This window comes from Nelusetta ayraudi, unplaced genomic scaffold (genome assembly GCF_046127955.1).
Source record: "Nelusetta ayraudi isolate G7.1 ecotype Tasmania unplaced genomic scaffold, CSIRO-AGI_Nayr_v1 ptg000135l, whole genome shotgun sequence".
In the NCBI taxonomy this organism is placed as follows: Eukaryota; Metazoa; Chordata; class Actinopteri; order Tetraodontiformes; family Monacanthidae; genus Nelusetta; species Nelusetta ayraudi.
In genome coordinates, this window is record NW_027466185.1 from 12,840,261 (window position 1) to 12,853,674 (window position 13,414).

General features: G+C 46.5%; 1 protein-coding gene across 2 annotated transcripts; it reads left to right on the top strand.

The window, feature by feature from the left end:
* Positions 1 to 292: 292 nt before the first annotated feature.
* Positions 293 to 13,083, top strand: trim46b (tripartite motif containing 46b). Of its 2 annotated transcripts, none has more exons than XM_076012164.1 (12): positions 293 to 840; positions 3,553 to 3,814; positions 3,957 to 4,146; positions 4,571 to 4,769; positions 4,862 to 5,008; positions 6,190 to 6,285; positions 7,471 to 7,724; positions 8,244 to 8,365; positions 9,086 to 9,424; positions 11,055 to 11,284; positions 11,397 to 11,464; positions 11,673 to 13,083. In XM_076012164.1, the coding sequence occupies exons 1-12, from the start codon at positions 760 to 762 to the stop codon at positions 12,124 to 12,126; spliced, it is 2,442 nt and encodes an 813-aa protein (XP_075868279.1). In that variant the 5' UTR covers positions 293 to 759; the 3' UTR covers positions 12,127 to 13,083. The 2 variants fall into 2 exon arrangements, with proteins under 2 accessions (XP_075868279.1, XP_075868280.1); XM_076012165.1 differs by lacking the exon at positions 293 to 840 and adding an exon at positions 865 to 1,768.
* The last annotated feature ends 331 nt before the right edge of the window (positions 13,084 to 13,414 follow it).

The window sequence follows — 13,414 nt, forward strand, 5'->3', positions numbered from 1 at the left end:
TGAGAGATGTTGTCGTCTTCTTGAAACCGTCAATTCCAATGAATATAAATTTCAAACACACAAAAATGTTTTGTTGTTGATACTCAACGTGATGCACAAACGTTGGTATAAGTCACTGGAGGGTTTGTGGGGCTCTCCCCGGGGATCTCGAAGGGCCGCTGACATCGTTTTCTTCCTGCTTTCGTCACCTTCTCTTATAAGGGATCTGATTGGTTGCTTGAAATCGGTGAGCTATTTAGTCCCGACTAAAAACGCGACCTTTCTACCCAAGGTGGTGGAATCAGAACCAGAGCAACCGGTCATCCTTAATAGAGATTCGGACATATATTTTGGTGTCTCTCCCTGTGATGTGACGTCAGAGCCGTGATGCTGTGCCATCCACTTCATTTAAAGGCATCTGCCACGCACGGGACGTGAAGGGTGGGGGGCGGGATGTCTGGTTGAGGAATAAAAGCCACATGCACCTCATCTGTTGGCGCTCGCAGCGGACTGAATTTGACGGCAGGCCTGGAAATCAGCGAATAGACACAAGAGCTAATATATAAATACGGTTTTCATCATTTCCCCTTGTAACTATAGGCTACTTAGCGTGCGTAAATCTTGTGGATCAACACAGAATTCGATAACTGATAATTTTACTGACCTATATGGGTTGTTTTTCTTAAAAAAAAATAATAATAAAAAAGAAGAAGAAGAAGAAGAAGAAGAAGGAAAGAGAGCAGAAAATATGGAGTACGGCACTTCACGTCCCGTGTCCAGATGATGCTCGAGGCTCCTAAAATGGCAGAGATGGATTTGAAAACGACCACATTTACGATGGACGCATTGGTTCGAATCAGCGTGAGTATTCTTTTATTTATTCATGTATTTATTTGTTTGTTGTTTGGGCGTCTCTGCTACAGAATTATTTGTGCACGACTAAATCCCCCCCCCCCCCCCAAAAGAAAAATTCTCAAACCGATCCGACAGCTTGTTATTGGGAAGCAAAGCCAAGCCACGTAACCTTTCCATTTCCGGCTGTGGCAGGAGGCCTTTAACTATTTGTCAGAAGTGACATTTTATGTGGGATGAAAAAAAAAGGAAAATGAAACATAAAAAAAACAACCAAAATAAATGTTAAACAAGAACAGACAGGGACCTCTATGTAAAATCAATGAGCCTCGCCACCATTCCCCGGTGATAATCTGGGTCCGACATTACGTCTGCACGACATCCCCCCCATCTACGGCAGCGGCAAGAAAAATAAAACACGTGAGGTCTGTTTTGCCCAATTCGAGTGTGTGCCACATATTATCACGCGATCAGTGAGTGTGAGCGGATGCAGAAAAACAACGCGTTTCTTGTCGGTTGGGATGAGGTGATGGTAGTGATGGCGGTTTCCATGGAGACTAAACGCAAGAATATCGGCACCCGCTGCCGAGGAGAGGCTGGAGGCTGCCCGCTTGTGTACGGTATTGGTGGTGGCGGCGCTGCGCGCGACTGTGATATCAGCAGTCGGGGTTAAAACATCACGCTCGCGCTGACATGAAAAAAAGAAAAGAAAAAGAAAAGAAAAACAGCCAATCTGCTCTGCAGTGCGTCGGCGTGATGGCGAAACCGGGTTGTCCGACATTTGATGCATGAGCCTCGGTCCTCGCAGCCTCTATAAGGGGGCCTCGCTGCTCAAATAAGCGTCCACAAACCACTCCCACCTCCTCCCACCCTTGCTGCCCGGATGCTTAGAGCACGCACGCAGCCCACTGCCATGGCGCCCAGATTCCAGGTGAAGGTAAGGATGCGCTGCCGCATTTTAGACCATGCCGGGATCTGCTACTGTAGCCACGCAAGCTAAGGCAGTGCAAACAGAAAAAAAATGGAAGGAAAAAAAAGAGGAGGGGGTCTTGGGTTTGGGGGATTTGTTGTGAAAACGGGATCAGGGCTTGTTGCTAAAGGAGGGGAGGCAAGGCCGGGGATGACATTGGGGAATGACACAGTGTGGCTGAGGTGAAATGGAGGAGCTAATTGAGACAGATCTAATTATTCTGATGTACACTCGGCCTTGCAGGGGAAGCCTTTGCTAACTCTTATGGCTAATTCATCTCCAATATGGCATTGCAATAACAATTACAGTGATAACAATGGTGTTATTGCAAACATAGATGTTCGCATTCTGTGTACTGCTTCGTCATCCAGGAGATTTTTTTTGCTTTCCTGAGTACGGTCTAGCCTTCGACAGGTATAATTTGACACATGCAATTGTCTCGATATCATTACCACTAATTCACAGACCTTCAGAATGCATAGTGTGAAACGCATTCAGTGGCAAACTGTCCAAATGCTGCGTCTTTTCACATCACATCACATCAGGCGTGACCAAATCCCCAAAGACCTTGTGCAGCAGTCTCTGTCTGTCAGCCCGGCTTGTCCTGGTTTTGATGTTAACTCGTTGTGCTTCCTGTGCGAAAAGTGTTCCTAGGCCATGCAGGCGACATTCAGGGTTTGTGGTGAGTGTTTTGTGTCAAGGGCATCGCGACTTTACAGCAGACATAGAAAAGCCACTTGAGCTGCTCTAACATAGCAGTAAAATGTGTGGTGATTAATCACAGTGTAGGAAAATAAAGTGGGGGCAAGATTTTCATTATAATGTGCTCGTTAACAGTGATATGGCAACCTACAGCGGCTTCTGGGCCCATTTGTTGCGCTTATGGTTTCATTCTAAAATACTGGCACCAGTCAGCACCAGGCACTGCGTGGCATCACCTGACAAGGTGCATGACACATGCGGTGAGGGGTAGCTAACGTGAGCTGCCAGAGGTGCTGCAACTGCATTTGAAGCTGCTGAAGCAAACAGACAAAGTCCTGATTGTTGCCTAATGTCTTCCTGCAAGGAAATGTGGAGGCTTATGCTGGCTTTGAGGAAGAGGACGTTGTAAACCATGCCCGCATGCCTGTCAAGAAATGATAATCGTGTCGGTTTGAAACGGACGACACGCCTGAACTGGCTGATCAACTTTTTTGATGTTAATGTGATATGCCTCAGCCGTGCGTGTGTGTGCATGTTTGTTTGGTTTCTATGGAATATATCATGCAATCATCATCCAATCAGTCACAACTGCTTAGTGGCATCATAAAAATCCAAAACATCAGGACTACCGTATACTGGAATTTTCTCAACGAAAGATATTGGCTCATTGCATGTTACCAATGTAGGGCTGCAGTGGAAAAGGTACATTCTGTGAAGCAGCTGCATAATTGATGCCTGATCTTTATCTATATTTCAAAAGTATGATGTCCTGTGTCCACCATCTGTCTCCAAGAGCTTCGCCTCCCTTTAATGCGGCACCTCCTCAGAGGTGCACCTTAGGAAAAGTGGGCCTTGACACATTCTCAAATGCCTCCTCAACAACTGAAAAGAGAATGTTGGCTGCCTGCTCAGAATCCCCAGGGAAATATTCCAAATAATAGACTATTCGCTATTTTTGTCACCCCTCACCTCCCCCCAATCGCAATGAAGTCTGCAACTGTGCCTCGACTAATGCGGATCCTAATTCCTCACTTTCCTGCCTTTGCCAGTCAAACATGAAGAGCCTGGAGTGCGAGCTCCACTGTCCCGTGTGCAAAGACATCTTCAAACAGCCTGTGGTTCTGCCATGCCAGCACAGTGTCTGCCTCATGTGTGCCTCGGAGGTCCTGGTGGCGAGCGGCTACCCGCTTCCCGAGCTCCCGCCGGAGCCAAACTCCCCGGCCTCCACGCCCAACATGCGCTCGCCGCGCCAGGTCCGCAGGCCAACACCCAAGGCCGAGCAGCGGCCCATCGACCGCGTGCTGCGGGCAGGTTAGCGCACACCTCCGCGTATTCATCTCAGAAGAAGGGGGGGGGATGTGTGTTTGTTGAACATAAGCTGTTTTGGGAGAGAGTTTTGTCACCGTCTGCTTATTTCGTACATTTTTAAAAACATTTTTTTTGGTACTTCGAGGTCCCCACCCACCGTCGCCGTCCATGCAGCGGTCTCCAGGACACGGGTCGTATCCGGGGCGACGTCGCAAGGAGGGCCCGCCCCTTGTGATGATGTTCCCCTGCGTCCCGTGTGGCAGGGACGTGGAGCTGGCTGAGAAGGGCCTCACCGACTGCCTGCGCAACCTCACCTTGGAGCGAATAGTGGAGAGGTACAACCAAATGCAGACACACCTGAAACATTTATGTTTTGTGTTTTGTGAATTGCAAAATATTTGGGATTTTTGTAGCCGTTTCAATGCAGTCATTGTCCAAATTCTACTTTTCATTGGTTTATTTTTCTCTTATTTAAAAATCATTTCACTGACCTGAGATTAGCGTTGATGCTAATCCCTTTAGTTTTATCAATAATCTGTGGTCAATTTCACGTTAGACGAAGAACAAAGAGCGGCTCTCAAGGTTTTCACTTCACTGCTCAGTTGTTGGAGCAGGAACCCGGTCAAGATCCTGCAACCAGGCGCAATCGGCATAAGGAGATACGCAGTCAGTGTAGGGAATGTGGTATTCCAGGTTATTCCAGGTTATCGTGTCATCACCTCTCCGTTCTGTCTCGCGCTGCCACTCCTTTCTCCACAGGTATCGACACACAGTCAGCCTGGGCAGTGTGGCTGTGATGTGCCAGTTCTGTAAGCCTCCCCAAACGCTGGAGGCCACAAAGGGCTGTGCCGACTGCAGGGCCAATTTCTGCAACGAGTGTTTCAAGCTGTACCACCCGTGGGGGACACCGCGGGCACAACACGAACACATCCTGCCCACACTCAACTTCAGACCAAAGGCAAGAAATCTGTGGACCATTGAGTCAGCATAGTGTATGGATATAAGTGCTCTGGATGCCTCTTCTATGTTGATGCTTGTCTTTGGTCTCAGGTCCTGACCTGCCCGGAGCACGACCAGGAGAAACTACAGTTCTATTGCAGATCCTGTCAGCGGCTACTCTGCCCTCTGTGCAAACTACGCCGCATCCACACCGGACACAAAATTCTGCCGGTGGTCCACGCGTATCAAGCCCTGAAGGTATTCCCTGCCTTAAATAGATCTGGGCGGGACTCATTTTGCAGGATATGTCTATAAAACACACAGATTTTTTGTTTTATGCCCAAAAATCATGTGTCACGATTCGTTTCAGTTCAGTTCTCTCAGTGATATAATACAGTGGTCCCCAACCTTTTTAGCCCCACGGCCCGGTTTAATGTGAGACACTCGACACTCATGTTGCTCGCTAGTTTGCTAGCTTGTGGGTTTAATCTCGCGGTAACGTATCAGATGACCGAGACAAGCGTCTTGACATGTGTCAAGAGTTGAGCGTTAGATGGACGTAATGGAGAGAATAATAATAATAATAATAATAATAATAATTTTTCAAAATAAAATTGTTCACTCAGATAATGAATGAAATGGGATTAATTTAACAATGGACAGTAGGGTTGCCAACTCCCAGAAATCGAAATATGGGACACCTCACCCCACCACAGGTTTTTGGGCGGTCAAAACCACATGGAAAACTGCATTTGGCACAGTTATACCTATTAACTTGTAAAGCAGTTGTACCCAGTTGTAAAGCAACTGGGTACTTAGAAAAGCGCAATATAAACCTGAGCTATTATTATTATTATTATTATTATTATTAGTATTATTATTATTACCACATCCTCATCATCTTCTCTTTCCTTTTCATGACTTCCAGCAGCAGCGCTCATTTTTTGGAGGAAACAAAGTAAACAGACTGACATGCGTGCCGCCACCCACAACCTTGCAACACACACAGCACAGGGACGCACGTACGCACTCACACGACAGTACTGTTGTGCCTTCCCTGTCAACTGCGCGGTCATAATGTCCTTCGTATACAGCACACAAACACCAAGGCAAGCAGACAGACACACACTGCATGGCGAACCAAACGAAAAAATATATGCATGTTCCCTTTACCCGGGAGGCCGGCACAAACAACGTCCCGTACGGGACGCGCCTCTTTTGGCTCAAATACGCGGCGTCCCGGCCAATACAGGTTGACAACCCTTACGGACCGGCACTGGTCTGCGGCCCAGTACGAAATGACCTACGGACCGGCACCGGTACGCGGCCCGGTGGTTGGGGACCTCTGATATAATAGACAAATCAGCGTGCGACTCCTTGAATGTAAAGCTCTGTGTTATGTTTACACCATCCCTGCATTTCTGTTGTTAATTTGACAGGACAAGATTACAAAGGAGACGAACTACATTCTGTCCAATCAGGACACAGTGCTGGCTCAGATTACCCAGCTGGAGAGTTCCATTACACAGACTGAGGTAATTCATTCTCTGGGCATCATGACATCATGATGGATATACTTTACTCATTACAGTACACACAATGAATTTTGGCTTAGGCACAGCAGATGTAAAAAAGCTTCTCGGGAATCCAGTGTGGTTACATTACATTTTTTACTGACCTAGTTAAAAATAAAATAAAATGCAAAACTTGACATGACAAGTAAAAAGTAGGCAGTAAATGGTATAGCACTGAAATTATCAGCAGAAAAATAAGAGCTCAGCTATTCACTAGACGGTAATAAATAATGATTACATTTTTGTAGTGTTGTGCAAATTGCGTTATGCTAACCCTATATAACGTTTGTTCCCACTTCACATTGTATTTGGCTCATTAAGGTGAGGCTAACTTCTCTCTGGCTGTGGAAACAAACATTGTTACGTAATCAGTCTAATGTCAACACAAAACAAGTTTTAGCCTGGTCGTTTGTTCTGCACCTGAATTTTTCAGTCACACCCGTAGTACCTATAGGAGCATGAAAGTAATAATAATAATAATAATAATAATAATAATAATAATAATAATAATAATAATGATAATAATAATAACAACTTTATTTATATTGCACTTTATTAAAAAAAATAATTTATGAAGTGCGTTACATATAAAACAAAAGAACTGTAAAATCATACAGAAAACCCTGAGAACGGAGAAACAACATCAAAACAACAGAGCAACAAAACACCAAGGCATTAAAACAGGTTTCAAAATAGAGGAGAAAATCAAACGATAAAAGTGAGTTTTAAGAAGAGATTTAAAGGCAGCGATGTAGTTGGCTGCCTGAGATCCCCAAGCAGTGAATTCCAGAGCTGCGGAGCACGGGCAGCACCTTTTGAGGCGAGGTGTGATTTTGGGACACAGAGCAGGCCCTTGCTGGAGGCAGTGATCAGGCTCATAGGGGACTAAAAGTTCTGAGATATAAGCTGGAGCCTGACCATTTAAAGCTTTGAAGACAAGCAGTAAGATCTTGAAATCTATCCTAACACTCACAGGTAGCCAGTAAAGGACTGCAAGTGGTAAAAGTCTTAACCCCACTGTTTAAATATTTTAAAATTTTTCATTTATTAGTTGTGCCTCAGTCTCCCCGAATGAAAGCTGTTGCAATCGGTTCCGACATAACGCGGCAGAGCACAGCGTAAGTTGACACTTGTGTCTGTCCGCAGGTAAATAGCGTGTCTGCCAGAGAGCAGCTGGCTCAGAGCATCAGAGATCTGACGGCGGCGCTGGCCGAGCGCCACGCCTCCCTCACCCAGGCCCTGGAGGCGACACGGCAGAAACGAGGGGAGGCGCTGGCGGCGCAGGTGTCGGAGAGGCGGAGCCTGATGGAGCACGCTGGCCTCATGGCGTTCACACAGGAGCTACTGAAGGAAACGGACCAGCCCTGCTTTGTGCAGGCCGCTCGCCTCACCCACAACAGGTCCCTCCTCGCACAACCCGTCCATCGTGCACGTTACTATGTTATTATCATTTTCAAGTTCAACCTCTCACAATCTGTGCTTTATACACATTTGCAGGATTATGTGTATAGATTGAAATACATAATCTTTTCCAAAAACCCAATAAGGCAAAAGAATATTGACAAATTTGTTACTTGTCTGCAAAACTGTTGGGATGGGTATTGGTGCAAAGAAAATATTTTTTTAGAATGTCCTTGGCATTTTGACTCTTCGGGAAGATGATATGAAGGATATGAGTTTGCCCTACGGATTTACACTATAAATCCCCGACAAGTCCCATGTGGTCTCATAGCTGACTGCTCAGCAGGGACCGATGATGAGAAATCAAATGGTGAATCAACATAAATGAGGCACTGGGGAGGTGGAGGAAACTACCTCGGCGTCCATGAAAAATTCAAGCAGAATGAAGCACAGACAGGCCACGTGTCTGTCGAAGCAGACCTGTGAACACCGTGGTTGAATGTCCTTCCTGATTCCAGGTTCAGCAAAGCCATTGAGAATCTCCAGAATTTCACCCTGGATGCCGACCCGTCCTTCAGACACTTCCAGCTGGACGTCTCCAAGGAGCTCAAACTCCTGACAGAGCTGAACTTCATTCAGGGTGAGAAGGGCAGTTTCAGCTTCTGTAAAGACAATGAAATGTATCTACCGACTCCTTTTATTGTGTTGATAAATAGAAGTAGAAAACACAACGGCAATGACAGAGTTTCGAACACATTTTGCGAATAACATTTCCGATCATTTGAGAAACTTTGTGGACTTGTGAAGCTGTTTCGGGCCTCCAGGAAGTAAGTACGAGCCACTCAAGGTGAGAAGCGCCATTGTTGTGTATGAACTGGCAAGTTGTACAGAGCATTGTGTCGTTACAAACTTTTTTTTTTTTTTTCGAAAACAGAAATGAACTAAAAAGGTTCTCGGTTGTGTCCTCAGTTATACACAAACTCGAAGCAGCGCCACGCGTTGAAGGAGCTTGTGTCTTGAATGTTTTTGTTCCGGGGGCAGACGCTAACGTGGGGGTGTGGCGCATGTGCACTCGCATTGTCCAGTTATATTCCGACTAAATCGTATACATGGCGGAGAAATTCAAATTCCAATAGCATTATCTAGGTGTCTCAATCGGAGTTCTCCGATTCCAACCGGAGTTCTCAAACTCCGATCAGAGTCGGACCAAGGCAAGAATGGTTTTCTCGAGTGTCATGTAAACGTAGTGACTTGGGCGGTGGGGGAGAAAAGAGGATTGGAGGTGGTGAAGGTAGTCAAGGGAAGATTGCCAACTTTCTACAGCTGATTTATGTGTTTAAACTCTGCATCCTCCCCACAGCTCCCTTGGCCCCGGTCATAGACACACAGCGCTCCTTGGCCTACGACCAACTCTTCCTGTGCTGGCGGCTGCCCCCGGAGTCGGCGCCCGCATGGCACTTCTCCGTGGAGTACCGCCGGCGAGGCGTGGTACCCGGGGGGGCGTCCAGAGGCGGGATGAGAGGCGGGTTGGCCACGGCCCGCTGGGGCTGGCAGCGGCTGGACGAGGTCAGCGGGAGCAGCGCCGTGATCGACAGGCTGGAGATGGACAGCGTGTACGTGCTGCGGGTGAGGGGCTGCAACAAGGCGGGCTACGGCGAGTACAGCGAGGAGGTGTACCTGCACACCCCACCGGCACCAGGTTTGGGCACACACACGGAGCCGTCTCACACACACATGCACCATCTCCACTGGCTCGGCGGGCAACAGCAGCAGAGCCCCGGATGTGCAGGATCCACCTTGTTGTCCCGACTCAGCCAACTGCAAATCAACTTTCCTTTATGTACTTTCAGTTGTTTGCGGTAAGTTTTCTTACCCCTAGATTAGGGTTGGGCAAACGTTTTGACTGGTGGGGCCACAATGTGATAAATGTGACAGAAGGGCCGGAGCAGCAGCAGATGGAGTGTTTCAGTGACCCACCTCATAGGTTGAGGAAAATATTTCATGGGATATGTAGAAAATATGTGTTTTAATGTCAATTGAAAATGAGCCACGGCAAAGTTCCAACAAAATCTGTGAAAACCCTGAAAAAATGGATGAAATACATGTATTTGAGGACTTACTTACTATTAATATAATTTCTTCAAGTTCGGCGGGGCGGATTAAAAAGCTTAACGGGCCGCATATGACCCCCGGGCCGTAATTTGCCCACGCCTGCCCTGCATGTTTTTGTCTGGTGTTGATGGGTAAAATCTAATACCTTAGTACTCCTTATAACCGCCAGGGGGCAATCAAGAACAACGAATAAAAAAAGCAGCCCATAAAATTACATAACCCCCCAAGATTGTCTTTGTATCTGCTGGTTTAATGGTAATTCATTGTTTATTTTCTCATGTATTGATGAAATGGTTTCTGTGGGTCATTGTCTTTCCACACTCACTTTATTATTATTTCTCAGGCACAATCACTGCATTTGAACGATCACATGACTGTTTAATGACTTGATTTTTCTCCCCTTTCCTTCCAATTCCCCCCCACACATCTGACACACATCACATTCTCTCTCTACCTTCCGCACACCTTCTCGCGCTCGCCCTCTTTTATTTCCTCATCCGACTCTCATGTAATATTTACATTTCACAGCTTTGCCATCCTCTTCTGCACTGGCACCACGCTGCCAACCTACATGCCTCCCACGGAACGTAAGAAGTGCACTCATACCCCCCCCCCCCCCCCACCCCCCCACCGGACCTCCTCGTTCAGCCGTGGCTCTCTCTGCTCTTCTCTCCGTGCACCCCCCCACTCCCCTCACCCCCATCCCGCACCCCCAACACCATCCCTGCTCTATAACCAGACCTGCGCAAGCGTTGGTGAAGTTTGCACTTTTGTTAAGACGCGAGACTTAACAACATGGATCGGTGTCAGATCCAGGTCTCCTCGCTCACCCAACCCTTTTATTTTTTTCCAACGGTGGAGTTGAGTGATTGGTCCCTATGGGTTGTTCCCCTCCTCCTTTCTGCTGCATCAAATGTTTCCTCTTGTAAAGAGTACCTTCTGTGCAAAAAGAAAAAGAAAATCGACAGTCCCACTCCACAGCGACAGCTTCCTTGTGCTACTTCCTCCTGTATTTTCCTCCCTAAGTCATCACGCTAGTGGGAGTGGAAGGAGGTGCATGCCTGCTCTCTGTTCCTCTTTGCCGTGTGGTTATTAATATCTCCGAGCTGCTTTCAGACTGTAAATCTGTAACCCCCCCTCCCTCCTTTTAAAACTCCCCTGTTGGCCGTCTACCCTTCTTGTTTGCTCTCTCTTCACTCCTCTACCTCTCCTGCCAGTGCTGAACTTCTACCTGGACTCTCGCTGGGGTCTCCACGCCGACAGGCTTGTGGTCAACAAGGAGCAGCGCGGCGCCCGCAGCGTCCCTGGTCTCTCCCTGTTGCAAGCCGCTGACCATGCGCTCACTTCCTGTCACCTGACCTCTGACCTCCTGGTGGGGGACGTAGCCATCACACAGGGGCGACATTACTGGGCATGCTCAGTGGAGCCAGGTTCTTACCTAGTCAAGGCACGTACGGTGTAAAAGTGAAACTGATTTAATGTAGAAGGCTCAATATTAACAGCCGATGTTACTGTTCTGTTTAACGTTGTTACTACTTGTTTTCTTCTTTTAAATGCAGGTGGGAGTTGGTTTGGAATCAAAACTGCAGGAGTGGTTTCACCTTCCACAAGACATGGCAAGTCCCCGGTGAGTATAATATTATACAGACACAAACAGATGTCTGATTTGATATTCAGTGCTCATTTCTATGTAGAAGAAATTCTTGCTCTTCAACTTGAAGGCATAACAGTATTGATTAAATACATTTTCTCCACCACTGTACAGTTGACAAACAGTAATAAAGGTGTAATAAAGATGTAACAACAATTTCTCATTAACTCATCCCTCCAAGCAGCTACGACCCAGACAGCGGTCACGACAGTGGGGCGGAGGATGCCCTGGACTCGGCTCCACCCTTCTGCTTCCTCACCATGGGGATGGGGAAGATCTACCTGCCGCAGCACAGCAACCACCACCACCACGGTAACCACGGCAACCACAGCAACGGCGTCCGCGACCCCACCAGCAACGGGCCCTCGTCGTCCTTGGGCCTCACCTACCCGCTGCCACCGCGGCTGGGCGTGTGCCTCGACTTTGAGAAGGGCCGCGTCACCTTCTACGACGCCCACTCCCTGAGGCCGTTGTGGGAGGGGCACGTGGACTGCTCTGGCCCCGTGTGCCCGGCCTTCTGTTTCATCGGTGGAGGAGCTCTGCAGCTGCAGGAACTGGTGGCCAATCGCAACGCCGACCAGACTCCGGTCAGAAGGGTCACCATTCAAACCCGTGTCTCCAACATAAACAACAACTGACGGCTGATCTGGGTGGGTCGGATGGCGATGTTTGGAATGTAACTGGCAATTGTGAAGTATTTATTCAGCTAGAGCAAAAAGTTAGACTTCTCAGCGACTTTGATTTGTATTTGGTTTTCTTTCTACGAGGGAAATATTTCTAAAGCAACAAATATGCAATGTAATTAATTTTTATTACCTTTTTGTTACGTGCATTTTTTGCAAGATATTATGGCTTAAATAGAGTTTGGTAAGTCCAGCACTGAATATTTAATGTTATTTCTAATGCTTGCACTTGTAGCCAACCTATATTGCATACATTTAAGAAGCTTATGTAGATACAGCACCGTGCAATGTTGTCGGAAAATAGAGGGATTTATTCTTTAGTCATGTCCGAAATGCTAAAGTTTGAGCTAAATTATGTTTTAGAAAAATAAATTAACCCTACAAAAGGAAAATAAAGACTTTTACTTGCATTTAAAACTAGCCGTGTTTGAAAAACACATTTTGTTGCTGTTGGTGAAAGCTTTCTAGGTACCCTCTGAGCCCTACCAAAGTTTATGTTTTTTTCCAGGATGTAAAAGTGGTAAATGAAAAGCAGAGAGGGATAATGAGGCAATACTGTAATTAGAAGCTCCAATTATACCTCTGCTGCACGGCTAATCACTAGTTCCCGTGGTTCTGTGTGTGTGTGTGTGTGTGTGTTTGCCTCCCAGTGCATGGGTACATGTGTGCTTTAACTGAAACAGCTCTGTTTCACACACTGATGGTAAAATACTTTTTTGTTGCAGAGGATAATTGTATTCCCCCCCTGACCTTGCTTGATTGTAGAATCCTGCCTCTTTCCTTTCCTTTTATTTTATTTTTTTTAAAGCAATTTGCAAATTTCATTTACGTAAACTTCACCTGCTGGCAGAATGTTTGCAAAAGAAAAATAACGAGGAAAAAATATTGAATTAAAGATGATCCTTAAATTACGATCGATCAACACATTCGCAGTTTGTATTTTTTGTCAGAATAGCTACCATGACTCTGTCTGGATTTTCACCGCTAGAGGGCAGTAAGACATAACAGAAAAACACCCCTCCAATCTCTAAACAGGCGTTCTCACCCTTTGCATCTACGATCAGTAAGAATAAATTTATGTATTTGTTTGGAAACGTCATTTTTGAAGATTTGACCGTAAAAAAAAAAACAATAATCTGAAAAATCTTTCCAAAATTTCTAAACGCAACAGCTTTTCAGAGTTTCCTTTTCTTCTGCGCCATGTGCCGTATATTCTCATCTCCAGCCATGGCAGTAAATTACT